Below are 27159 nucleotides of genomic sequence, written 5' to 3'. Positions count from 1 at the left end.
AACCTTCAGCTGAGAGACTATGTCCTGGGTACACAGGCCCTGTGCTGGGAGTGGGAACTTCCTGGATATTGAGCAGCATCTCCGTGGCTCTCTGGGACCTAGAAGGAGGAGCTTAGAGTCCTCCTTATTTCCATCCAGACAGGAACCAGCTGAGGACTGAGTGCCAGCACATGCTCTCTCCCTCTTTCTCTCTTTCACATGCACATACAGACACACACACATACACACACACACACACACACACAAACACTCATATACTGCCCATAGGAAAATAACTGGGAAGCAGAGCTGAACAAAGACTCCTGTGAAAGAGGTATTGTTTCCTATGTTTTCTCATACAACAGGTCTAGAAAATTCCAACTTTAATTTCTCCTTTTGTTTTTTTTTTGAGACGGAGTCTCACTCTGTCTCCCAGGCTGGAGTGCAGTGGTTCGATCTTGGCTCACTGCAACTTCCGCCTCCCAGGTGCCAGCGATTCTCCTGCCTCAGCCTCCCAAGTAGCTGGGACTACAGGTGTGTGCCACCATGCCTGGCTAATTTTTGTATTTTTTAGTAGAGACGCGGTATCACCATATTGGCCAGGCTGGTCTTGAACTCCTGACCTTGTGATCTGCCTGCCTTGGACTCCCAAAGTGCTGGGATTACAGGCGTTAAGCCACCGCACCTGGCAACTTTAATTTCTTACATTTTCACAATGCTTCTTGATGCTTTCATATCTATTATCTTTCTCAATCTGTCCAACAACTCGACAAGGCAGGCCACTATTATCTTTCTTTACAGATGAGGAAATTGAGGCTCAGAATGGTTAAGTGCTGTGCCCATGGTCTAACAGGTAGGCAGCAGCAAAACTGAGACCAGGACCCAGAGTCTCTGGTTCCAAGCCCTGTGTACTTTCCACAATCCCATGTTGTCCAGGCAAAACTGAAAAAGACTCTGAACAGGTTCTAGCCTCCAAGAGGTCGCGAAGGGTGTGCTTCATGCTTCATTCCATCCCAAAAGAACAGACAGCCCAGGCTGCCTTTGGAACTACTACAAGTATTACCGAGACCCCTGGGCACCATGTCCATATCTCCTGAGGTCAGTGAGAAGGCAGCAAAGGCATCAATATTGCATTCTAGGATGCTGGAAGCTCTGGGAGCCATGGCATGGTATTTTCTAATAAATCAGCCAGAGGTGAAACTTACCCCATTGTGCCAGCAGTGATGAACACTACCCACAGGTGTCCCAGGTTCAAGGTAAACGTGTACACCACCATGCCCACCAGTGTCATGATATAGACTACCAGGGTTGTCTCTCTACAAGTAGAGGCAAAGAAATTGAATCAAACACTTCTGACTTTAATAGGCTCATTCATTCATTTATTCCACAAGCATCTATTAAGTATCTGCCACATGTCAAGCCCTCTGCTATGTTCTTGGAGTTTTGTTTTGTTTTGTTTTCAGAGACAGTGTCTTGCTCTGTTGCCCAGGCTGGAGTGCAGTGGCGTGATCACAGCTCGCTGAAACCTCCACCTCCTGGGCTCCAGCAATTCTTGTGCCTCAGCCTGCTGAGTAGCTGGGACAGTTGTGCGCATCACGCCTGGCTAATTTTTGTATTTTTCATAGAGACGGTGTTTTGCCGTGTTGGCCAGGCTGGTCTCGAACTCCTGACCTCAAGTGCTCCACCTGCCTTGGCCTGCTAAAGTGCTGGGATTACAGGCCTTACAAAGCCAAGGCCTGGCTTTGTTCTTGGACATTTTCTTTCATAGAACTTTCTCTCCATGAGGGTGATGGACACTGACAGGTGATGATCACACAAAAAAATTATTTAATTACATCATGATCAATGCTACAAAGGGTAAGTAAGACTAGTAAAGTATGAAGCCATCTTACGATATCTTTGTTCCCTTTCTGTAGAACCCACTCAACAATATCAAGCTGCCCCTTGACTTGTCATGTCCTAGCCACAGACAAGAAGGGCAAAGCCCTTTCTCCTTCTCCCATCCCTCACCAGAAAAAAGAAAAAACAGGACAAACATCAGCCATGATGAGGTGGCGGTGACATTCAGGACTACCCCAGAAGCTGTCCAATTCTGCTTGTCTGCTTTATCCCAAGACCCATGCCAATGCTGGGCAATGCGCTCTGTCACCTACAAGTTCTTCCTGTCCCTACTTGAACAGACCAACAGACCCAGCAAAGCTTTTTCTTTTCTTTTTTTTTTTTTTTGTCCTTTTTTTGAGATGGAGTTTCGCTCTTGTCGCACAGGCTGGGGTGCAGTGGCGTGATCTCAGCTCACTGCAACCTCTGCCTCCCGGGTTCAAGCGATTCTTCTGCCTCAGCCTCCCAAGTAGCTGAGATTACAGGCATGCGCCACCATACGTGGCTAATTTTTTGTATTTCTAGTAGAGATGGGGTTTCGCCATGTTGGCCAGGCTGGTCTCAAACTCCTGACCTCAGGTGATCTGCCCACCTTGGCCTCCCAAAGTGTTCTAATTAGAGGTGTGAGCCACTGCGCCTGGCCCAGCAAAGCTTTTTCTGTTGAGTCTGAACTACTCCACTCCAGAGAGCAGGAACTAAGAGAGAATATTCTCTCAGCCTGAACTGAGTGCTTGACTTCCAAAGCCAATGTGAGAAACCTTCTCTATCTTCGCCCACTCCCTGTTACATTTCCCTGTGTCGATCCCCTCAGGAGTACCATCAGCAAGTCTTGGTTTCTATTTCAGTCTCACCCCCTCCTGTGCCCCTCCAGCAGTTCTCTTCCCATGTTGCCCACCTAGGACTCTGATGCAGCCCCGACTCCTGCAATTCGACCTGCATTCTTCTCCCTGCACTACCTAAGGCAGGGCACAGGCACTGCACATCCCTCTGCCCCCCTACCATGAACATCAGGACTCAGATGATGAAAGCTTTAAAGCTTTTCTTTTCTTTCTTTTTTTTTTTTTTTTTTTTTGTGAGATGGAGTCTTGCTCTGTCACCCAGGCTGGAGTGCAGTGGCACGATCTCTGCTCACTGCAAGCTCCGCCTCCCAGGTTCACCATTCTCCTGCCTCAGCCTCCCAAGCAGCTGGGACTACAGGCGCCCGCCACCACGCCTGGCTAATGTTTGTTGTAGTTTGTTTAGTAGAGACAGGGTTTCACTGTGTTAGCCAGGGTGGTCTCGATCTCCTGACCTCATGATCTGCCCGCCTCCGCCTCCCAAAGTGCTGGGATTACAGGCGTGAGCCACCGCACCTGGCCAAAATCTTTAAAGCTTTTCTTTACACATCACCCCTGAAGCCAGAATCATGGTGGAGGCACCAACCGGCACGCTATGGTTGTGTCAAACGAAACCCTCCATCTCTTGAGTGCCAGATTCTGTGAAGCACTTCAGATGCATTTATTATTTCAATTCAACCTTTACAAAAATCCTGTAAGAAATATCTGATGATTTCTCATTTTACCAATGAAGAAACTGAAGCTCAGGCCACTCAAGTTACTTGTCCAAAGTCACCAGCTGAATAAATGCAGAGCTGAGATGTGAACTCAGAGCTGGATTTGAAACCTGTGTCCCTTCTGCTACTGCATGCGGGAATAACGACGCACTATGTGGTTGCATCTTTGGAAAAGCTCAAGGTCAGAGCCTCCAAAGGATGCTGCTCCCACCTGGTGCTTCAAAGCAGCTGCTAAGGGTAGAGGAGCTTCCTCCTCCCTTCACGCTCCTCCCTCACACTCTTCCTACCAACTCTGCTGAAAGCAACGTCATGGACGCCAGTCTTGCCCAATGATCCCACAAGCTCACCAGGATGAAGCTTTAACCATAACTTCATCCTAAACCACTGACCAGTTTAGAAAAACTATTTGTAGTCCCAGTCTGAGATAAACAGACCTCATCACCCAATTTCCAACCTCCAAACAAAACTAGACAAATCTGGGAGCCTTAGAGTGACGAGGACTGGCTCCGAAATGATGGGATCACAGAGCTCTCATCCCACTGGGAGTTGCCTTTTCTCTGCCTGGGTAGTGGCACAGGGAGAAAAATATCTTGTGCTGACCACTGGATTTAGACATCACGTGATGCTAGGAACTGGTGACATCTAGGTTCTGAAGAGGGCTGAGAAAGTGTTCTTCCCAGTCCTCTCATTATCTTTTCTAATTCATCTGAATCACCCGGCTGCCCATGTCCCAGCCCAGCCAGCATTCCAATCCCTCCCTCCTCCTGCCGCAGAGCAAGCCCCGGAAAAAGGGTCACTGCTATTCAGTGGTTTGGGGATGGCCAGTCCTCACTGCTCTTGTGTCTGGCTGAAGCAAGCAACTAACAGATGGCAGCGATGAGATGGCAGCCAAGCCCCGCCAGCAGTAATTAAGCCGAGCCAGGCTCCTCGTCGCCACCTCCCTAGGGATGGTCTCAATTGGCCTTTGATTAGGGCAGCCAGAATGAGACCTGGTCTGACCAGAGCCTCACAGAAGCGGGTTTGTGTGGCAGAGAACAGGTCTGCCACTGTCTGTTGCCTGCAGACACTGGGAACTTTGGAGGCCTTGACAGAGCAGCCGGGGACACTGCTCTGCCCCGGTACAGTACAGCCCAGCAGCTGCCCCGCCAGCCAGTGCTAACTGAGTACCCAGTGAACGGGGAGCACTGGAAAATCACAACGGAAGGATGTTGGGCTGCTGTTCGCCAGAGGATTTTCTCCAAGGCCAGCTGCTGAATAGAGGCACCCAGGCTGCTTTCTACAAATGCAGATTCTTCTGCTGATTTGGCATCCATGGGGCGGGTAGTGGCCTGGCATTCACTAAAACCTTTTAATTTTTTTTTACCCACGTGCACACCGATAAAACATTTTCTTTTCTTTTTTTTCTTGAGCCAGGCTGGAGTGCAGTGGCGTGAACCCAGTTCACAGCAACCTCCACCTCCTGGGTCAAGCGATCCTTCTACCTCAGCCTCCCAAGTAGCTGGGACTTCAGGTGTGTGCCACTATGCCTAGCTAATTTTTGTATTTTTTGTAGAGATGGGGTTTCACCATGTTGCCCAGGCTGGTTTTGAGCTCCTAGACTCAAGCAATCCTCCTGCCTCGGCCTCCCAAAGTGCTGGGATTACAGATGTGAGTCACTGCGCCCAGCCTGATAAAACCTTTTAAAATAGCTCCAGGCTCTTAGAAATGTACTGGGCATTCAGGTCCAAAGTATGTTATAATATTTACCAACAAGGTATAAATAATTGCACAATAATATACACTGCAAACTGGAGAAAGCTCAGAGTACCTTGGTCAACCCCATGGGGTCCACAAGGTGCCATGAGAACAGGAGAGTGAAATCACCTCCTCCTCATCTCCACTCTTTGGGGTTTCCACAAATTTTCCACCGCTGAGATTTTTTTTCCCCATTCATTTTCATTTCTCCCTCCTCTGCTGCTTTCACAAAGCTACTTAGAGAGTGGGGATGGGGAAGAGGACTATGCTAGGCCTTCAAGTCCAGTAGTTCCCATCTTCCTAAGATCCTGTGGGGATGTTAAGAAGGGTATAGCTTCCCTCATTTGATAAATGAGGAAAGTGAGGCTCAGAGAAGTCAAACTTGAATGACCTGCTTGGCCACTAGGATCTCCAAACAATGACTTGGAGTCACATTGCTTATGAATATGTCATTTCAAAAAACAGGTCCCCAGTTCTCAGTCCAAGAGGATGAGTCACTTACTTGTAGGTTTTGGACCTATCCAGCCAGATTCCTGAGATCACAGCCCCAAGCATTCCTGCAATGACGATCGTCAGGCCAATTCTTCCAGCATTCACTTCTTCCCCCTGGGGAAACCATAGCCCCAAAGATCACCCGGCGATGGGACAAGACTCAGGACAGAGCACAGTCACCATGGGGTGAAGGAACAAAGGCAGGTAACTCAAGCTCCATCAGAGTCAATATTCAGAACATATTGGGACAAGATGGCCTGTAAGAAGATGGCCTAGGAGAAAATTCTAGAATAACTACTCCTCCCAACAATATAACCCTGACTGTGTGTGCATGATATTGGATGCTGGAGTGACAAGGATGAACCAAATCTGTTCTTAGAACTACTTTTAGGCAAATTTTTTAAAAAACGTAAACCTCACAGCAACTCTTCTATCTTATCTGTCATGAATTCCATTTCACAGATGGGGAATTTAAAATATATATGTTAAAATTTCCATTCTTAGGTTTTTTTGAACTATCAATGCCAAGAGGAATGGAAAGATAATCGTTATATATTTTTGAGTGCTTACTATAAGCCAGGCACCATGCCTAAGGTTTTATATCATTATCTCATTTACTCCTCGCCATTCCCCATCATAAGGTTAGGAGTCAGTCTTCTCCATTTTGCAGATGAAGAAACAGGCACAATGAAATTAACCTACTAGCCCAAGGTCACAAGGCATATGTTAAGTTCAAAGCTAGGATCTGAACTCAGGCCTTTGAACTCCAAAACTAGGACACTTAGCCATATAGCCTACCCCTTCTGCAAGTGTGAGAGCCTAGTCCTTTCAAAAGAGGGTTGCATCTCCGTATTCCTGACTCCAGGCCACTCAGTATTCCATTCCCAGCATCCAGCCCAGCCCTCGTGGGTTCTGGAAACATTTAAATTCAGAAATATTTTATATATATATTTGCCAACAGTGTTGCCAGGCACTATGCTGTATAATAAATACATGTATCACATATAATTATGTATACATACACAAGTGTCATTATTTACTCTCTGATCCTAAAAAGAATCTTGCAAGAAGCAATTATGCTTCTTTTGCAGAAAAAAAAAAATGAGAGCTCAGAAACACTAACTAGCTTGTCACACTGTCAAGCCATCACACAGTTTAGTACCACCAAAGCTAGGGTTGAGATCTAGGGCCATCTCCCTCCAAATCCCATAAGCATACCACCATATCACGCTACCTAGAACTGGGGGGAATGAAGACTTAACTGTCATCCCAGGTCCTGCCAAGACAGACTTAGAAACTATATCATCTTGAGGCCCAACATGCTTAGGGAACTCCCTTACCGGGTAGTGCCAGATCACCATGCGATTCAGAAGAGTGGACAAGGCATAAAAAGCACCAGCATTCAGACCTGAAGAAGGGAGCGAGAAATACAACATTAGGGTCAGCTTTCTTCTGGGGCCATTGCTAACTTCTCCCCCAGCATTTGGGGGGTGGGCAGAAATCCTCATCTCACTGCCACTCTGAGCAGTATCCTCAGAGAAGAAAACTCCAGGGAGGTCTGAGGCTACTCTGCAGTTTTCTCAAAGAAATACTTCAAAACAACCAAAAGTAACCATTTAACCTTCCCTTAGCCACACACTATTGCTCTCTGATCCCTTTAACTTGCCCTGGAAAATAGATTCTGTTGAGTATTACTCCCAGGGCAGAGTCATCTACATTCTTCTTAAGCGCTGGGTAGATCTAAGGGGTGGTCAGTAGAAGTCCTGGACACCCTCCTCCTCCTGATGACCCTGCCCCTTCTTGAGGCTGCTCCAGACCTCTGACCTCTGACACCATCCCTCTGCAGGTGATTTCTCTCCTCTTTCTCCATTCCTCCTCCAACTTTCTTTGCTGATTCAATGTCACACAAAATCTATTACATGAAACTAGAAGAGATCCTAAAGAGCATTCGTTGACTCTCCTACTTTACCAATTCATTCACCAAAGGAGCACCTAGAATATGCTGTGAAAGGCTGTATCTTTAGCGAATAAGGTCATTTGCCCAAAGCCATACAGCAAGTGAGTAGCTGAGACTGGAACTGACCCAAAGGAGAAAAGGCCTCCTGGCCTCCCTTCAATGGTGATGATGATGATGACAATGGCGGCTGCACATACCTATGGATTAGACACTTTATGACAACTCTAGAAAGTAGGTAGTATTATCGTCACCATTTTAGAGATAATAAAGATGCACACACAGTTAAAATAACAAGTACTGCCACTCCATAATGCCCACCAGGGGTCTTTCTAACTTTAACTAAACATTGAGGCTCACAAGACTACCACCGGCACACTCCATATTAGATTTACTTGGAAGGGTGTAAGTCAGGACACATAGCTTGTGGACAGGGCAGCCTCAGGAGTTCCTCTTCAATAGAACCAATCCATAGAACCCCAGTTCATATAGCCTTCCGGAAGCTACTGTCTTTCAGATGATGGCTAAGGTGCAAGGGAAGGTGGGTATGGCAACCACCCTGGCTTAATGCTCACAGGCACCACTATTACTTGTAACAATTCCATAGGGGTAGCTTCCAGGGGCCCCATAAGTGACAGGCCAGTGAAAAGAGTCACTGTACTCAGAGAAGCACAAAGAACGGCTTCCCACAAGAATGAATAGGTCTCTCTGTCCATTTGTATCACCAGAGGACATTTTTATCATAAGCAATGTTGCCTAAAGGTAGTTGACATACTCCCTTTATCAGGTTCCCAGGGAGTAAAAGATACAAAGTTAAGCGAAGGTCAAATTATCTTGCAAAATGGGAAATAATTTGCTTTGCAATCACACAGGTATTAAGTGATGGAGCTGAATTTGAACTCAGGCCCTGTGGCTCCAGATTTCTTGATCTTAATCACTCTGCTTTACATCCTCACGAAGCTGATTATTGAATCAGATTTTCCCAGCTCAGGTCATGAACAATTTCCTCATGTCCCAGCCTCTCCCAGCAGTTCACCCCAGGGATGCTACAAGGTTGGGCTCAATGCAGTCTCCTGAGCAGCACAGTGGGCCAACGGTGCACACAGTGAGCAGCACAGTGAGCCACAGTGGGCCAACCAACCCAGACATGTCCCCAAACGTCACTACAACTGACAGGCTGATGGTTGCAATGATCATGAGGCTCTCAGCAACATCTCATTCAAGCAGCATTCCCATCTACCCTTCATAGTACATACTCAGCCACTTAGAAAGTCCATTTCTGAGTGAAGAGGTCCCGTCCCGTAAGGAGACATTCCTGAAAAGCCAAGTGAGGTGGAGTGTGGGAAGGAGAAGAAAGAAAATAGTCTCCTCCCCTCTTCCCATTCATTCCTCCCGCTCCTCTCTAAGCCTCTTGCCTGCCCTAGCCTGATACTGCAAAGGGCAAGGAATGTTCCAACTCAGGCTTAGCTTCAGGGGAACAGCTGCTTTGCTAACTGGGATGAGCCAAGGATGGCAGAATCCACAGAAAAAGAAAGGAAATTATCCAGAAGGACTGGGAGCAAAAAAAATACACCAGTGCTCACTGGTCCTGATAAAGACCTGGGGAACAGAGTCCTGAACAGGTTGACCCATACTGCTGAAGCTGAGTGGTTTTTCTGGGGCTCAATGGTTTAGTGAAAAAGTTTCCAAAGTGTGGTCTCTGTTCCACCCCAGACCTACTGCAGCAGAAACTCTGGGAGTGAGGCCCCCGGCAATTTGCATTTGAACAAGCCTCCCAGGTGATTCTGATCGTGCTCCAGGTGGAAGCACTGGCTCCCTAGAGCAGTGTGGTTAAACAACAGCCATCCCTGCTCCAGGCCAGACAGCAGACTGAAGCGGGGCTAAAGGGCGGCGAGAGGGAAGGAAGAGCAGGGGTTCATCCTGGAAGGCTGCCAATCTGTTCCACTGTTTCTGCAGCCCCACCTTAGAGGATTTAGGAGCTTATGTATGTTTTCTGAATCCATCTTTGGTCTAGATGTCCCTCACCATATTGTCAAAGTTTGCCAGACACAGTTAACCAGCATAAGTCCACTCTACTGCCCAAACAAAGGGGTTGGGCATCCCATACAGAAGGGCAGGAATGAAATGCATGCTCCCTCCTGTGTGAGTACCCCTTACAGGAGTACGGGTGACTGCATTCTATTCAGGTCTGATCATCCTCAGCAAGGTGAGCCTGCTGGGCCAGGGAAGAGAAAATGTGATCTTCCCTGAAAGGCCTGGTCATTCCTGGAATCAGTCACCTGGGAGTAGTGCCACGTACTGAGGAGGCAGGCTTTAGAGAGGCAGAAAGGACTCTGTCATCATTCTGAGTCTCTTTCTCTCCTTTGTCAAAAACAATTTTTTTCTTTGTAAAAAATTTCTTTGGGGTCTCACTATGTTTACCAGGCTGGTCTTGAATTCCTGACCTCAAACGATCCTCCCACTTTGGCCACCCAAAGTGCTGGGATTACAGGTGTGAGCCATCAAGCCCAGCCAATAACAATTTTATTCAAACTGTGTTCCGGTGACTACTGACATTAGAATTCCTTAAAGTTTAAAACTGCAGATTCTGAGGCCCTACCACAGACCTACTGAATCAGAATCTCTTGGAATGGGGCCCAGGAATCTGCATCTTTAGCAACTACAACAATAAAACCCCAATGTACTTGTTAAAATGTCTGGAATTTGAGAATACATGGCCTTCAAGATACAAAAGATCAGGGACCAGACCCAGGCTCCCAGGTGGTGGGGTTAACACGGAGGCAGCTGGGATGGGAAGGGGCTTCAAGACCCATCACACAGCTACCTCAGAGGTTCTCAACTCTGCTGCAAGTCAGAATTATCTGGGATGCTGGTAGAAAGCAGATTCCTAGGCCCCAACCCAAACTTTCTGAATCTGAATTTCCAGAAATCTATGCACACATTCAATCAAGCACCCCAGGGGGTCCTATCCTCAGGGAAGTCTGGGAAACACTGACCCCAGATCATATCTTTGGGTTTTGGTTATTCTGCGTTTCCCTTTAGTCCTTGTTTTAAAGGGCCAGCTTGACCTCGGCAAAGCTCCCAGGAATCCGGAGGATTTTATGCCCACTCCTCAGCCAGGATTTTAGAGGGGGCATGAAGCCCCCTCCCTAGGTCCATGTAGGTGGAGCAATGATAAAGTGCTGAGAGCCCCAAGGGAAGGTGAACCTTGGGATACACAAGTTGAGGCTCTGAGTTCAGATGCCAGAGGCACTGGAAGTTTATTCAGAAGCATGAATAATCTTGCTGGCAGCAAGTCTGGGGCATAACTATGGGAAAAGTACGCCCTTTGAGTATGCCATTTTCTAGAAGAGAAGCCTTTTCAACAATTCTTTTCAACAGGGCAGTTGTTATGCCATTGATAATAAGACGTTAGAGGAGGCCATGTGAATGCAAGACCCAGAGACACAAAGAGAAGGTAGCCAGAGGAAGGTTCCTTTCTCCATCCCACCCTACCCTACTGTGAAACACACCAAAGACACAAAGAGAAGGTAGCCAGAGGAAGGTTCCTTTCTCCATCCCACCCTACCCTACTGTGAAACACACCAAAGACACTGGCAGACAGGTGGAATTTCTGGTTCCCTGAGTCTTCCCACATTGCCAAAGTTAAAGGAGAGAGGAAGGGTGTTTTACTGGCAGTTTCTTACTGATATGATATTTCCGCAACATCAAGCACGAGCTCCACCCCTGCACCTCTCCCCCTCTAAACTGAATTGCCAGATTTCGAAAAAAAATAGCAAATAAATACATTTATAATAAATAATAGTTCTTAGTATAAATATGCCACAAATATTGCATAAGACATATTTATATTAAAAGTATTTGTTGTTTATCTGAAATTCAAATTAACTGGATGGTCTTTATTTTATCTCTCAACCCTACCTCTAAGAGTGTAGCCAGAAGTCTAGGGAAAAGCCAGCAACACTTGGACCCTCGATTTCCTCCAAGGCCTTCAATTATCACTGCACCTCAGTTCTGGGCAGTTGACTCATCAGCTGGGAGAACCACTTGAAAAGCCACTACAAATACAATACCACCAGCTGCAGGACAGTTACTCCTCCTCTTAGTGAAATCTGGTTTGGACCAAAGAAGCAACGCTGGAAACCAGTAAGTTTACCAATGCAATAGCATTGCAGTCTGGCAATGGCACACTGGCAGTCTGGAGGCATGCCATGTCTTTATTCTCAACTGCATTAAAAGCTTTCACTTCCATTCAGAACACTCCAATGGGAAATAAGTATCATTACTGTTTTCTAGTGGGGGTGGAGAGTATTAAAGAGATGAAGGATGGGCAGCACAGATGGATGAAGGTGGTACACTCAGTATCTGGCAGAGCTGACACCAAAACTCAGACCTCCCATTTCTTATGAGCCAACTCTGAACTTACGAGTCCAGCACTCAAGGCTCTTAACCCAAGACATGTCCACCCATGTCCAGTACATGTGCCTGTGAAATGCTGTTGCCTGCTTAATTCCTAGCCACATGCTCTTTAAATGCATATAATTCAGAGCTAAATATGAACACTATGTGTACAATGTAAAAAGTATGAACCATTTTGTTCTTCAAAGTCCAATCTGAAACTGCAAGGGGATTAGGAGGACTGGGGTAATTCTGGAGGATTTCAAAGCATCTAGTTGAATTGATAGAGGGCATTTTAGAAAATTGTTTTTGTTGGGAGGCCAAGGCGGGCAGATCACCTGAGGTCAGGAGTTCGAGACCAGCCTGGTCAACACGGTGAAACCCTGTATCTACTAAAAACACAAAAATTCCCTGGGTGTGGTGGAGGGTATCTGTAATCCCAGCTACTCGGGAGGCTGAGTCAAGAGAATTGCTCAAACCTGGAAGGTGGAGGTTGCAGTGAGCCGAGATCATGCCACTGCACTCCAGCTTGGGCAACAGAGTAAGACTCTGTTTTAAAAAAAAAAAAATTGTTTTTGTTTTTGTTTGTTTTAATTTGGAACAAACACAGTAGGAAAAGAAAGCAAAGATTAAAAGTTGGAGTAAGTGCCTATAGTTCTTGCCCTATAGGCAAGAAGCTAAAACTCTAGAGCCTCAGTTTCCTCATGTATAAAATGAAACAAAGGGCTATGTCATGGGTTTGTTTTGAAAATTAAATGAGATAATGCATGTAAAGCAATTAACATGATTCCTCCGTCAAAAATTTTTTCAAATCTGTGATTAAGTCTAAGAATCATTTTCTTTTTGGCAAAGAACCCCATATAGACATCACATTCTCCAGAGTTTCCTTTCAGCATTTTCAGGCAGCCTCTTGTTCACCCCAACTGTTATCCCCACTGCAGGCAGCTACAATGTTAAGCAGTGCCATTGACTGTTTTCAACAAATGCCCTGGCAATAGGGCTTTTCTCATTAGCAAACTCCAAGTCAGGTTAAATAGCAACATGTCCTATGAATAGGGCTTTTCCGGGGACCTGCTAGGTAGGTCAAATAGTAATTCTCAGGGGTGGAGCTCCAAATCGACTTTGCTCCCTCCAATGGCTATGAGACAGTTGGTTTTCACAGCTCCACGGCTGCGAGGCTGCTGGATGTCACAGCCCCATGGCTGCAAGGCTATAGTAGGGAGAAAGGGATTGGAATAGGGCAAGTGAAAACACAAGGCCCACTGTTGTTACTGATATTTAGCCATTTCTCTTGAATAAATGCTGCTTGGATTGTTGCAAGCCATTTGTTAAAAGTTCTGAAAAAATTCATTTGGATATTTTTTGCCATTGTTCTTGTTTCTATAGAGGAGCGGATTTTCTAAGGTCCTTACTCCACCATTCAAGAAGTGCTTTCCTATTTATTTCCTAGGTTATCATTTAATCAAATAGATAAGGAAAAGTGTCCAGAAGTACAGGATTAAAACTACTTTGTCAGATTAAAGACCATGTAAGCAACCAGGCATGTGAGAGGAAGGAGGAGGAGTAGCTTTGCTCCCCACAGCATGGCCTAGGCTTGACCCCTCGATGACCAGGAGCAACAATGTTTCTGGTACATTTTGTCTCTGTTTCTTGTTCTCATGAGTCAGTGACCTGGCCCTAACACCAACAACCTCCAGCACTGAGGACCACAGCCTTTGGAACGGGACCATTGCCCAGTTATTACCACTGTCACCGTTTTCAGCCATAGAAAATATTTATGAAGCACTCATCTGCCCTAGAATCCCAGGTAGGCCTCAAATATCCTCTTGTTAGATGCAGCAAGATTTATGGTTGTCAGAGGTCAATGCACTCATGATGTCCAACTCTAGCGAAAGTAAAAGCTCTTAGAGTCATGGAATCCTGAGTCTAAAGGGCCCCCAAAGGCCATCTGGTTTCACTATCCATCTTTAGCCTGAGATCCCCTACAACATTCCCATCAAGTGGTTAGTCCCATCTATGCTTGAATACCTTCCGGTGATGGGGAACTTGTAACTTCCTTAGTTGGACTTCTCTAAGCATTGGAAACTTTGTCTTTACTTTGCGGATGAATGGGGAGACATACTCAGAGAATTGAGAAACTGGAGGAAATGAGGAACGGAGGACCAAGATCTTGAAGACAAACCTACAGCTATTCCAGATGAAAGGTCACCTAATTTCTATGTATGCCTGAAAAACAGGATTGCCCCTCTACCAGGATGAAGCCACCTCTTATCTAGTGTTTCAGCAGATAAACATTTAGTTGAGATAAAATGTATTGTTGAGCCTAAAATGAAACTCTGGCACAATTCTAGGAAGGAACATCAGCAATTACAGAACAGGCATTAAGAATGCAGATTTTGGCTGGGCGCAGTGGCTCACACCTGTAATCCCAGCACTTTGGGAGGCCAAGGTGAGCAGATCACCTGAGGCCAGGAGTTTGAGACCAGCCTGGCCAACATGACAAACCCTGGCTCTACTAAAAATACAAAAATTAGCCGGGCATGGTGGCATGTGCCTGTAATCCCAGCTACTCGGGAGGCTGAGGCAGAAGAATTGCTTGAGCCGGGGAGGCAGAGGCTGCAGTAAGCCCAGATCGCACCACTGCACTCCAGTGTGGGCAAAAAGAGTCAAACTCTGTCTTAAAAAAAAGAAAAAAAGAAAAAGAATGAGACTTTGGAGTTAGACAAACTTGTATTTGAACTCTGGCTCTGCCACTTGAAAGTTGTGTGACCTTGGGCTAGTTATTTGGCCACTTTGAGTTTAGTTTCCTCATCTGTTAAATAAGGATAATTTTAGTACCAACATCACATAGGTGTACTGGAAGTTAAATAAAATCAGATATGAAAAGCATCTGACACATAGTAAGCACTATTGTTGTTATAAAACAATAGCTTTTGAGTCTATAGGCAACATGAAGCCATGGCCAGCTGGGGTTTCACTAAGAATAAGTCATGTCAAACCAATTTCATTTCTTTGTTTCATATGGTTACTGTACATGTCACAGATTTGCTAACTCTTAGTTTTAATCAAACTTTAACTGGTGGATTAAATGACCAAATGTAGGCTGAATAGCAATAAAGGTGGGTAGATATGTAGCAGCTTGAACTAAGGGTACTAACTAATAGACTGGCATTCATCTGGAGGACACTCTTTAGTGGAATGCCATGAGGCTCTGTCTTTGCCCTTGTTCAATCCAACAATCTTATTACAGGTTTGAAATAAGATACAGAAAACACCATGCTGGGAAAGAAAGCCAACATGTTAGCATAAAGATTCCAATTTATCTTTCCAAGAGCCAAGCATATGAAATGAAAGAGGGATGTTGTTGTGCATTCAGATAAAATAGAAGTCAATTACAGGATGAGGGAGGACTGGTTGAGGAGTGACTCATGTGGCAAGACACATATATGCATGCATGCATTAATTAATTAACTAATTCAGTAACTACTAGAATAGTCACTCGAGGCCCGACACTGCTGAGGAACTATAAAGATGAAAAACATAAATCCACACTCTCAGAGAGTTCAGTCTAATGGGGAAATAGACCTGCAAAAAAAATTTTTTTTTAATGACAGGTGTTAAGATGTACAAGGAATAGCATGGTAAGAGAGGGAAAGTTACCTATTACTGCTTTACAAAAGTGATACTGAGATGAGACTTGGAGGACCAACAGGCATTTGTCAGATAACCTGACATGGGAAGAAATTATTTTCTAGGTGGACTTTACAACACATGCAAAGGCCCTTGGGCATAGCTGGGTCCTCTGGATTGACCCTAGACAACAGCTTTACATGCACATTTGGGATTTAGAAAGAGTAATATATGAAGACACATCAGGCCTCTCATCTAACATTTCCAGCTCGAATGCATTCCTAGACACATTGACACCTTACCATAGGTGATGACAAGCAGCACAAAGTTGAGATTTTTGAAGAGCCGGGCGATGGAAGCTAAGTATGAGGCATCAGGAGAGGTCAAGGCATAGCTCAGGGATTGGGCCCTGCTGGGGGAATATTTAGGTTTCTCCTTGAACACTGAAAGGAAAAAAACAGAGATGGCTGAAAATTCCCAAGGTCCCACCCCAGAAGAGCTGGTTCCACATGAATGAAAGCTGCTCCATCATCTGAGAGGAGCTAAGACTCCCAAAGGAAATAGTAATTCTTTAATTAAACCCTTAATAGCCCCACTCTTGAAACTGCTTCTCATTGTTTGAGGCTGAGTGAATGGTCCTTTGATACCATTCACTTTTTTATTTTTTATGCCATTTTCTTTATTTTTTTCTTTATTTTTTTTGAGACAGAGTCTCGCTCTGTCACCCAGGCTGGCGCCATCTCAGCTTACTGCAACCTCCACCTCCTGGGCTCAAGCAATTCTCCCATCTCAGCCTCCTGAGTAGCTGGCACTACAGGCGTATGCCACCACACCTGGCTAATTTTTTGTATTTTTCATAGAGATGGGGTTTCGCCATGTTGCCCAGGCTGGTCTCAAACTTCTGAGCTCAAGCGATTTGCATGCCTCAGCCCCCCATGGTGCTGGGATTACAGGCGTGAGCCACCGCACCTGGACTGATTACTTTTGCTTTTCTTTTTCTTTTTTGTTTTTTTTGAGACGAAGTCTCGCTCTGTCGCCCAGGCTGGAGCACAGTGGTGTGATCTTCGCTCACTGCAGCCTCCGCCTCCCGGGTTCAAGTGATTCTTGTGCCTCAGCCTCCTGAGTAGCTGGGACCACAGGCATACACCACCAATCCTGGCTAATTTTTGTATTTTTAGTAGAGACGAGGTTTCACTATTTTGGCTAGGCTGGTCTTGAACTCCTGACCTCAAGTGATCCACCCACCTTTGCCTCCCAAAGTGCTGGGATTGCAGGAATGAGCCACCACACCCAGCCCTGATTATTTTTTTTTAAATCACCTCTGGAAGGCTGAAATCACTGGACCTCCCAGGCAGTGTTCAAAGATCAAGGAAACCCATAATAACCAGCAAATAACATACCACAGAGAACTGAAAAAACACACTAGCAACACATGATGGAAAAGCAGCAAAAGCTAAAGTTTTGGGATTGGTGAGCCCAGTTAATGGCTTAGCGCCACAGCTCCTCCCAAGGGATGGACTATGTTGCCCATGCTTAGCACAGAGCATGGCATGCAGCAGCTGATAAATATTCCCTGAATAAGTGAAAGGGGTCTTTTTCTGCAGAAAAAAAAAAAAATGTAGGGTCCATTCCTCGTTTCTCAAAGTCTGAATCAGACCTCTGCCTCTTGATAGAAACAAGAAGATTAACACATGCTTCTCCATTAGCTATACTGATCGCCAGTCCATTTTCTAGAGGGCAGATCAGTTTAACTAGTTGTTTGGCTAAAGTGATTCCCCTGTTAAACCCAAATAAGTGGTCAGGAGTGGTGTCTCATGCCTGCAATCCCAGCACTTTGGGAGGCCAAGGCAGGCGGATCACTTGAGGTCGGGAGTTCAAGACTAGCCTGGCCAACATGGTGAAACATCGTGTCTACTAAAAATAGACATGGTAAAACACTGTGTCTACTAAAAATACAAAAATTAGCCAGGCGTGGTGGCATGCACCTGTAGTCCCAGCTACTTGGGAGGCTGAGGCAGGAGAATCACTTGAGCCCGGGAGGCGGAGGTTGCAGTGCACCAAGGTTGCGCCACTGTACTCCAGCCTGGGCTACAGAGTGAGACTCTGTGTCAAAAGAAAGAGAAAAATTTCCAAATAAGCACCTTGTGGCCTCCTCCACACCCCAAAAGAATGCTCCTGAAAGGTCAGTAGATTGTCGCCACTTAGAGGAAGCCGTGGAAATGAAGTTTACTCTCCTGGCAGATCAAAGGGGCCCTCCACCCAGAAAATGCCCTTGCGCAGACTTCAGAGTCCTGCTTCCTCCTTCTCTAGAAATAGTCCTGGATATTACAGTTGGGAGCCTCTCATCCATTGTCTTGCCTCTTCACCTTCCCTTCAATCGGGGGAAAGAATGTGAGGCAAAAAGTTTGCTTATCTTTACAACAGCAGGTGTTGGCTTAAGGATTTCACAACCACGAACCAGAATTCAGATAAGATTTTTCAGGTCTTTACTCAATTAGCAACTATCCATCTGTGCTTGATAATAAAATGCCCAAACAGAAATGTCCTACCTCCAGATTTTCAACTGCAAAGGACCAGGCCCTCATCTGCTTGAGAATTTGGAGCTGGACATATAATTTGAAACTCAAAGTCTGGCTAAGAGGCCCCTGGCTGTATCATTCTTCCCCGCTCTCATCCACAGCTCCCTTGCTTCTCACCTTACCAGGAACACCAAGGTCTCTGTCTAACACATTTTGCCAGCTTTTAAATCCATTAGACAGCCTTTCTCATCCTGGATTCTTGGTGGGGAACAATGCAATGAGAACGGTTGAATGAGGTACCCAATTATAGAACTGCTTGACTCTGGAGGTGGGGTCAGTAGGCAGGAATGAAACCTTTAACATGTGAGGTGACACTTTCAAGTATTAGGAAGAAAGCTGGTTAACCTTTAGACAGGTGACTAACTGAAAATAAAAACCTCTGTCTTGCTGGTTCTAAATTTATCATAGCCCATATAATATCACCCAGCTGAAAAAAAGGGATGTAAAATTATCTTACCAAATACCTCAATCATTAAATGTACATGGATATAAAATATTAACAGTAGTGGCCGGCCGGGTGTGGTGGCTCATGCCTGTAATCCCAGCACTTTGGGAGGCTGAGGCGGGCAGATCACTTGAGGTCAGGAGCTCGAGACCAGCCTGGCCAACATAGTGAAACCCTGTCTCTACTAAAAATACAAAAATTAGCCGGACATGGTGACAGGCACCTGTAATCTCAGCTACTCGAGAGACTGAGGCAGGAGAATCACTTGAACCCAGGAGGCAGAGGTTGCAGTGAGCTGAGATTGTGCCACTGCACTCCAGCCTGGGTGACAGAGCAAGACTCCATCTCCAAAAATAAATAAATAAATAAAACATTAACAGTAGATATCTGAGGTTTGTGGTTGGGATTAACTTGTACAATGACAAGTTAATGGTCATTCCTTTCTCTATGCTTTTTTGTATTTTCTAGATTTTTCTATAATAAGCATATGTTACTCTTATAATTTTTTTAAAAGGCATTAAAGAACTATGATCCCCAAGTACTGTCAGGTTAATCTATGAAATTATTAGTTTTATGGATCAATTTCAGTTTTGTTTTTTTAGAAATTTAGAATAGGGACATAGACAAGCTTAGACTTGAATCCAATCTCTGCCACTTACGAGCTATCTAATCTCAAATAGTTTATATAACTTCCCTTAAATCTCATTTTTCTCTTTGTTAAATAGGACTGATAGTGGTGCCTCACTGATAGGGCTGTTGACAACTAAATGAAATCAGGCATGCTCAGTACAGTGCCTGTGATGGCCTAAGTGCTCAGTGGGTTTCATCAAGGGGACTAGCAGTCTACCCATTACTTCCGATGAGGTAGGACTGGGGAACTGGTTAATGATAATTAAACCTTTCCTTAGCCACTAACAAAGTGCATAGGACCAGCTACCACTGTGTGGGGACGACTGCCCAGGCTAAAACATTTGAAGACCATAAGAAGCCCAGACTCCAGTTTCTGTAAATATCCATGGTATTTCAGGGCATGTTCACAAGGGTCCCATCAAAGTCAGCAGAATCTCCCTGCCCCTTCGCCCCCTGCTACCCCATCTGTTTACTAATGACCTTACCAATGATGACAAGGATGAGGAGGAGAGTGGCCACACCTCCTATTATATAGAACATGATGCTGATGTGGTAGGCAAGCTCGTCCCGGTCTTCAATGTTGGGTACCAAAACAGGAGGGACCAAGAACCCAATCGCAATTCCAAGCTATAGAAGACAGAGACAGACAACCCAATCACAGTTACCAATGGCCAAGAGGTGACAACACAAATGTAAAGAGATTCCTAATAAGAAATCTAATTTCCAACTTCCAATCCTTCCTAACACCCATGCAGGGATTATTTCTCACCTCAAAACACCAGAGAAATCTTTCTTCTGACTGACATTTTGGCTCATACATCCTTCTGACCACCCTCACTATCAATGCCTATTATAAGAACATGTAGCTGATGGTCTCAATGCGGGCTGGCTCTTCTCTAGCTGCAAATTGATGAATAATGGTTCCTCTACTCCCATATCTGGAGTAGACTAAAATAACATTGATTATTATTTTCTTGTGCTACTCGAATTTTTAGTTTCACTGAATCTGTTAACCCAGAGCTGAGAGCCCAGCTGGGGAGAAATGCTATACCCTGCGAGCCCAAGAACTTGCATTCGGTAAGAGTTGGAAGGCTAAAGCTGTTACCACATTTACAAGCATGGAAGCTTCAGTTTATTGTGTGAATAACGTAGTAACTTCTAAAGCATCTGTAGTGTGAAGTCACACATAACTGCATAAATTTATACACATAGGAGATAGGCACGTAAAAAATGGCTATAAACACACACACACCCCCAACAAATTAAACCATTTCTTTTTTTTTCTTTTTCTTTCTTTTTTTTTTTTAAATGGAGTCTCGTTGTGTCGCCTGGCTGGAGTGCAGTGGCGCAATCTCGGCTCACTGCAACCTCCGCCTCCTGGGTTCAAGCAATTCTCCTGTCTCAGCCTCCTGAGCAACTGGAACTACAGGCGTGCGCCACGCCTGGCTAATTTTTGTATTTTTAGTAGAGACGGGTTTCACCATGTCGGCCAGGATGGTCTCCATCTCTTGACCTCGTGATCCACCCGCCTTGGCCTCCCAAAGTACTAAACCATTTCTTATCTGGGTTGGAGTCCAAACTCCAGTGACCGACAGATAACATGACTTGGGTGTTTCCGAGGTCAGAAAGGCTTGGCTTCAGTACTGACTGGCTGTGATACAATTCCCAAAAGCCCTTCTGCTGCACATAATATTGAGGCGGAAATGGGAAAATAGCTTGTGAACTCAGGCAAGCTTCAGATTCCAAGAGAGAAGAAGATGAGTAATTCCTTTGTCGTAAGGTCTCATTTTTCCTTTGTTGTACTTGAAAGAGCTACAGGAAAAGAAACAATTTGCTTTCGCTCCTCACTTTCACATCATCCATCAACTGCCAATCTGCTGACCCCCGTGATTCGTTTTTCCATCTGTCAATTACAGCCATTCCAGATGTTTACTAGTGGTTCTCAGTTCTGGAATATTCACAAAAGTGGTCACTCATAGTTTCTGTGTAGAGTTCTTTATACCAATATGTAATCAATTAACCAAATGCATCTTTAAAACGTACTCTGCTAGATATTTTAGAAAGTACCAAGAGGTATAAGACAGAGTTTCTGCCTTCAAGGAGCTTAATAATCTGTTAGCAGGAAAAATGTTAAAACAAAAATACAACAGATAACACAACTGGCCATATTTGTGGGTTAAAATGATAGAATATTACAGTTTGAAAGTTCATCTGTAATCCTTTATTATAATTACAAACCCAATAATTACAGGAGAAAACAAAGGCCAAGTGAGGTTAATTGAGCTCTGTGACTTGTTGAGGGTCACCCAGAGTTCTAGCAGAGTGGAGGTGAGAAAGCAGATCTCCTGGCTTCTCTGGCCAGTGCATCCCAGGCTAAGAGCCTGGAGAAAGGCCCAGGCAGGCAGGCTTCTGCAGAACAGAGGCCTCTTTTGTGTCCTTGGAGCTTTAGCTGACCCTTGGTCATACTGGTTTGTCAGAGTCAGGCTTCCTACTGCTCATCTTCAAGACTTTAATTGAAGGCAGAAACCAGCCACAAGCAGAGGGGCAAATGCAACCTTCTTCATAGCTGGGAAGCTGGGCCCACTCCAGCTCATATATGGCCTTCTAAGCACTTTGGAGTTGGAGGTCTGGAAGTTAAGTAGAATCTCCCAGGGTCCCATTTGCAAGAGTGAGGAAAGATACAGACATCATTTGAGGCTCTTTCATTTCCAAAGGAAAATTAAAGCTCTGAGGTCCCAACACAGGATATCTTAATTCCCAGTTAATCTTCTGCCCCAATAAAGAAATCCTCCCAGCTGGTGCTACACTGTATGCCCTCCTCCTCTGGGGCAGCTGGACTCTGTTCATTCCATCTATACACTAAGCTTGAGTGAGTGCTGTTCCACCCCAACTCCGGCTTTTAAGCCTTCTCCAGGCAGCAGGGTGGATGGGTGGGCCTTAGCAGTGGCCTACAGTAACCCCAGCTAGGCAGCAACACTGTCTCATGGTAACCTTTCTCAAGGAGGAAATTGGCTATGGAGGTACATTTAGGCCCAGTGTGGAAAACCAAAACATCAGGATTAGACTGTAAGCTGCTTCCTCTTTTGTTTTTTCAATACATATTTTTTTCCTGCTTCTTAAGAGCAGTGTTTAGGGAGAGTCTATTTCTAGTTCCTAGTATATAGGTCTGTTCCATAGTCATGATGGATGGGTGGATGGATGAGCAGATGAACATTGGTGGAAAATCCTGTCTACACAAAGCTAGGAATGACACATCTCTCTATTAAGGTCCAGGTTCTTTCTACATTGTACTCACAGTGGTAAGAAAAAAAAATGTGTATGGGAAAGTAAGGAGAGGGTAGGATACCCTAGTGTATCTTGAGCATCTACTATGCGCTGAATATGTAATACACTTTATCTTTTAATTTAACCCCAATAACTTTATTTATTTTTCATTAATTATTATTATTTTCTGAGACGGGGTCTCACTCTGTCACCAGGACGGAGTGCAGTGGCATGATCTCAGTTCACTGCAACCTCTGCCGCCTCCCAGGTTCAAGTGATTCTCCTACCTCAGCCTCCCAAGTAGCTGGGATTACAGGTGCCCACCAACATGCCTGGCTAATTTTTGAATTTTTAGTAGAGACAGGGTTTCCCCATGTTGGCCAGGTTGGTCTCAAACTCCTGACCTCAAGTGATCTGCCTGCCTCGGCCTCCCAAAGCGCTGGGATTACAGGCGTGAGCCACTGCACCCAGCCTATCGCCAATAACTTTGTAACAACAAAAAAGAGAGAGGGCAAAAAAAAAAAAAAAACCTGCTGCTCAGCACCCTGCCCAGGGTCACACAGACAGCTAGCAGAGGAGCTGGGCTCCTAAGCCAGTTCTGTCTGATGTCAGAACCCAGGCTCACTTTGCTGCCTTCCATGAAATGTTGGTGTGATACTAGTCAACACGGAAGTCTACATTTTCACCCATTTGGGTTGTCATTCATTTGATAGGAAACCTCTGGAGTACAAATCAGAGACCTGGGGCCTGAATCAGTGAAACATTAATTTAAAATGTGGGAGAACGCGGCACCTGGAGCATTTGGCATCTTTCCTGGAGACCCACCTTGGGAAGGCAAATGAATGAATGTCACTGCTAACTGGTTTTGAGTTGACTTACATCCCTGCACTTGTTCTAGTTTTATCATTCTCAACAAAACACAAAGTCATGGGCAAAATACAAAATTCATGGTCAAACCAAGTCATAGTCTTAGCTCTTCTGGAACATACTTTTCAAAATTAGGCTCTCTTCATTTTTACCCATCCCATAGCAGTATTTCCCAAACTAGTCCCATAACAAATGTCACCAGTACCAACCCCGTTTTTATCCCTCAGGTCTGAGGTGGGTCCTAGGTACCTGTATTTTCATATGCAGGCATCCCTATCTTCATCAAGGGAGTTGGGGAGACACTGGCCTCTGAAAAAGTATGGCTCATGCCTCCTAATAGCTTCCATGCAGCTCTGCTCCTAGCTATTTTCCATGATAGCCAGCCATCTTTGGAAAACGTCCTGCTTAACACCCTGCAGTGACTTCTCCTTGCTTTAAATTAGAGGTAAAAATCCTAAGCACAGCCCACAAGGTTCTGCACATGGGCTCTGTCTAATGGTCTGACCCTTGTCACCAGCTTGTTCCTCAGGACTTTGCTACACTGAGCTCCTTTCTGTCTTTCAAGTGACCATGGGGAGTTTGCACCAGCTCCTTTACCTGGACTAGAATCTCCCCCTGCCCTGTTTCAGCTAGTCAATGCAGATATCCTTCAGGTCTGAGTGCAAATCCTGCTTCCTCAGGAAGGTTGCTCTAATCCCTTACATGAGTTCGGGTTCCTGCATAGGTAATTTTATATTTGTATGATCATTTAATTAACATCTGTCTTCCCAAACAGATTATAAGCTCCATGAGGGCAGGGCTCACACTGATCTCTGGAGGCTGGCACATGATAATACTCATCATAGTAAAATGTATGAGCTATATGCAGAGTATCTCAAGCCTCACAACAACCCCAAAAAGAGGGGTCTAACATCGTCCCAATTTTACAGATGATGAAGCTGAGATGCAGGAAGGCTAACTGACTTGCTCAAGGTCACACAGCTATAGGTAGAAAAGCTGGAGTTTTCAACATACAGTGTTTCAAAGTTAGGTAAGCTTTACAACTATAGTTTACTTCATCCCAATAGAGGGTGTTTAATAAAAAATGTGATGAATGAAGGGATGGAGAGGCAGCCTGGGATATTTAATTTTCATTTTCTATTTTATTTTCCACCCTTTCTGCAAACTCAAAGGTGACCTCTAAATGCTACTGTAATGTCAGTAATCAGGAGCGTTTCCAGAGCAAATGTCACAGTTAAAAACATGTCTATGTAGTCTGAGGGCCCTAGGTGACAGGGAGAAGCCATACTTTGAATGATGTCTCACTTGTGATTCTAGCTCATGCATTTGGCAGAGCAAGAATAAAACCAGAAAATCATCAGGCTGCATCTGGGGTAAGATTTCCATACCCAACCCATTACACAACACAACACACATGCTATGCCAGCTCTGAGATCCACGGAACCACTGTTTCCCATCCTCTTCCACCATCCACTGTCCCCACCCACCATTCACAAAGCCCTAAGTCACAATTGAATCAGAACCCTAGCATACAGATGCCCTCCTAAATCCTACCTAGTCATGGGGCCAGAAAATGGCCAGGCCATCCATGGAGGATCCAAGAGCTTCCCCAAAAGGCAAGGCAAGGAGCTCTGTGTCCACACAGTGGTCAGGGCTTCAGTCCAAATGGAACAGGAAAAGAACCAATAGTCCCCATCTGAGCCTTTTGCTGGGTCCCAGGCACCTTATCCTCTTGACCCAAGCCACTGGCAAGGTGGATCCTGCTCTTGTTAGGAGACAACAACCTCCACAAACAGGTTCTCGCCTACTGAAACTCATTCCTCTCCCAATGTGCTGTGCTATTCAGACAAAGGCAAGCCCACCCTCACCCCTAGGGCTGGGCTCCAATTTGCTCAAACCAATTGGCTCATTCCTCTCCCCTGGGCATAATCACTGGGTATGGCTGGACATGTTCCCTTAGATTTCAGAGCTCTCAGGAGCTATCTTCTCCTAGTGCTGAGTCAAAAAATTCCATACTCCATAAACATGTAAAATGCCATGTATCAATTAAAAATATATATATAATGTATGTATCCCTTTATTGAGCCAGCAGCTTTCTTTGCACCAGAGTCCCTGAGGCTGAAGGCTTCCATCAAATTTGGTCCCTTTATGCCCTAATCTGGGGCTTGCCTCATGCCCATGCTATGCTATTTTTATTTTTTAAATTAAAAAAAAAATTTTTTTTTGAGACGGAGTCTCACTCTGTTGCCAGGCTGGAGTGCAGTGGCGCAATCGTGGCTCACTGCAACCTCCGCCTCCTGGGTTCAAGCAATTCTCCCGCCTCAGCCTCCCAAGTAGCTGGAACTACAGGATCATGACACCATGCCTGGCTGACTTTTTAATTTTTTGTGGAATTGGGGTCTCTCACTATGTTGCCTAGGCTGGTCTCAAGTGGTCTTCCCATCTCAGCTTCCCAAAATATTGAGATTACAGGTATGAGCCACCATAACTGGCCTTATGCAATTTTTTTTTTTTTTTTTTGAGATGGAGTCTCACTCTGTCGCCCAGGCTGGAGTGCAGTGGCGCGATCTCGGCTCACTGCAAGCTCCATCTCCCGGGTTCATGCCATTCTCCTGCCTCAGCTTCCTGAGTAGCTGGGATTACAGGTTCCCGCCACCACACCTGGCTAATTTTTTTTTTTTTTTTTTTTTTGTATTTTTAGTAGAGACAGGGTTTCATGTGTTAGCCAGGATGGTCTCAATCTCCTGACCTTGTGATCCTCCCGCCTCGGCCTACCAAAATGCTGAGATTATAGGCGTGAGCCATGACGCCCAGCCAGCCTTATGCTTTTTTAAATGAATCTCCCACTTCTTCTCCTTTCTGCTTCAACATTCCTCAGAGACATCATCATACTAATATAGTGCTTAAGGGCTCAGGGTCAGGGATCAGAAAGATCTCAATTCAAATCTCGGCCCTACCAGTTACTAGAGCTTGGCAAGTTAATTGACCTCTCTGTGTGTTTCCTAATCCACAAGAGGAAGAAAATACCATCTAGCTCATCGGGCTGAGGCTCACTCCCTGTCTGCAGGGTTGGCCTTTTCCCACACACTCTCACACAGCAGAGGTGACAGGCAGCAGAGGCCACTGGGACTCCCAAGATGCACTTGGTTTATCTGGGGAACTCATACAAACCATCATCCTACCCTGGTTCTGCTTCACTTCCTTCTCTGGCTCCATCTGCGTGTCCTTCCTCAATTATCTTAGTCATCTTTGACTCTGCCCTCTTATATGCACTTCGTCTCAGATCCTCCCAAACCCTACTGCAAAGTCCTCTTTGAATCTGCCCTGTCCCACTTCGGCCCTTTCTGCCTTTCTCCCAGGCAACTGTGATCTCTCCTCTGCCCGACCTGCATCATGTACTCACATTCATGGTCCTTGGCGTTGCATTGAACCCACCGTCCCTGCTCAAAGACCTTCAAGGTGTCAGCCCTCTCAGAGGAAGAAAGCAGGTCCAAACCCCTCAGCTACTGTTCTTAGCCATTGATTTGGTTTGGCTCTGTGTCCCCACTCAAATCTCATCTCGAATTGTAATCCCCACGTGCCAAGGAAGGGGCCTGGTGGGAGGTGACTGGATCATGGGGGCAGTTTCTCCCATGGTATTCTCATGGTAGTGAGTTCTCACAAGACTTGATGGTTAGAAAAATGTTTGACAGTTCCTCCTTCAGACGCTCTCTCTCTCGCTCTCTTGCCTACCACCATGTAAGATGTGCCTGTTTCC

At 45.3% G+C, this 27159-nt stretch overlaps 1 protein-coding gene across 3 annotated transcripts in view; it reads right to left on the bottom strand.

Moving 5' to 3' along the window:
- Nucleotides 1–27159, bottom strand: part of FLVCR2 (FLVCR choline and putative heme transporter 2) — a 76389-nt gene that overhangs the window by 7516 nt on the left and 41714 nt on the right. For 2 of the 3 annotated variants that reach the window (XM_003824190.7, XM_024925357.4), the window contains exons 2-6: nt 19757–19898; nt 15920–16060; nt 6976–7043; nt 5646–5749; nt 1185–1295 (exon numbers count right to left, since the gene is read on the bottom strand). In XM_003824190.7, the coding sequence (XP_003824238.2) occupies nt 1185–1295; nt 5646–5749; nt 6976–7043; nt 15920–16060; nt 19757–19898 (566 nt within the window). The remainder of the gene's footprint in view (nt 1–1184; nt 1296–5645; nt 5750–6975; nt 7044–15919; nt 16061–19756; nt 19899–27159) is intronic. The other variant, XM_055097305.2, reaches the window with a different exon arrangement.

The sequence above is a fragment of the Pan paniscus genome, chromosome 15 (genome assembly GCF_029289425.2).
Source record: "Pan paniscus chromosome 15, NHGRI_mPanPan1-v2.0_pri, whole genome shotgun sequence".
Classification (NCBI taxonomy): domain Eukaryota; kingdom Metazoa; phylum Chordata; class Mammalia; order Primates; family Hominidae; genus Pan; species Pan paniscus.
The sequence above is the reverse complement of the archived record's forward strand: the minus strand, read 5'-3'. Positions and strand labels throughout refer to the sequence as shown.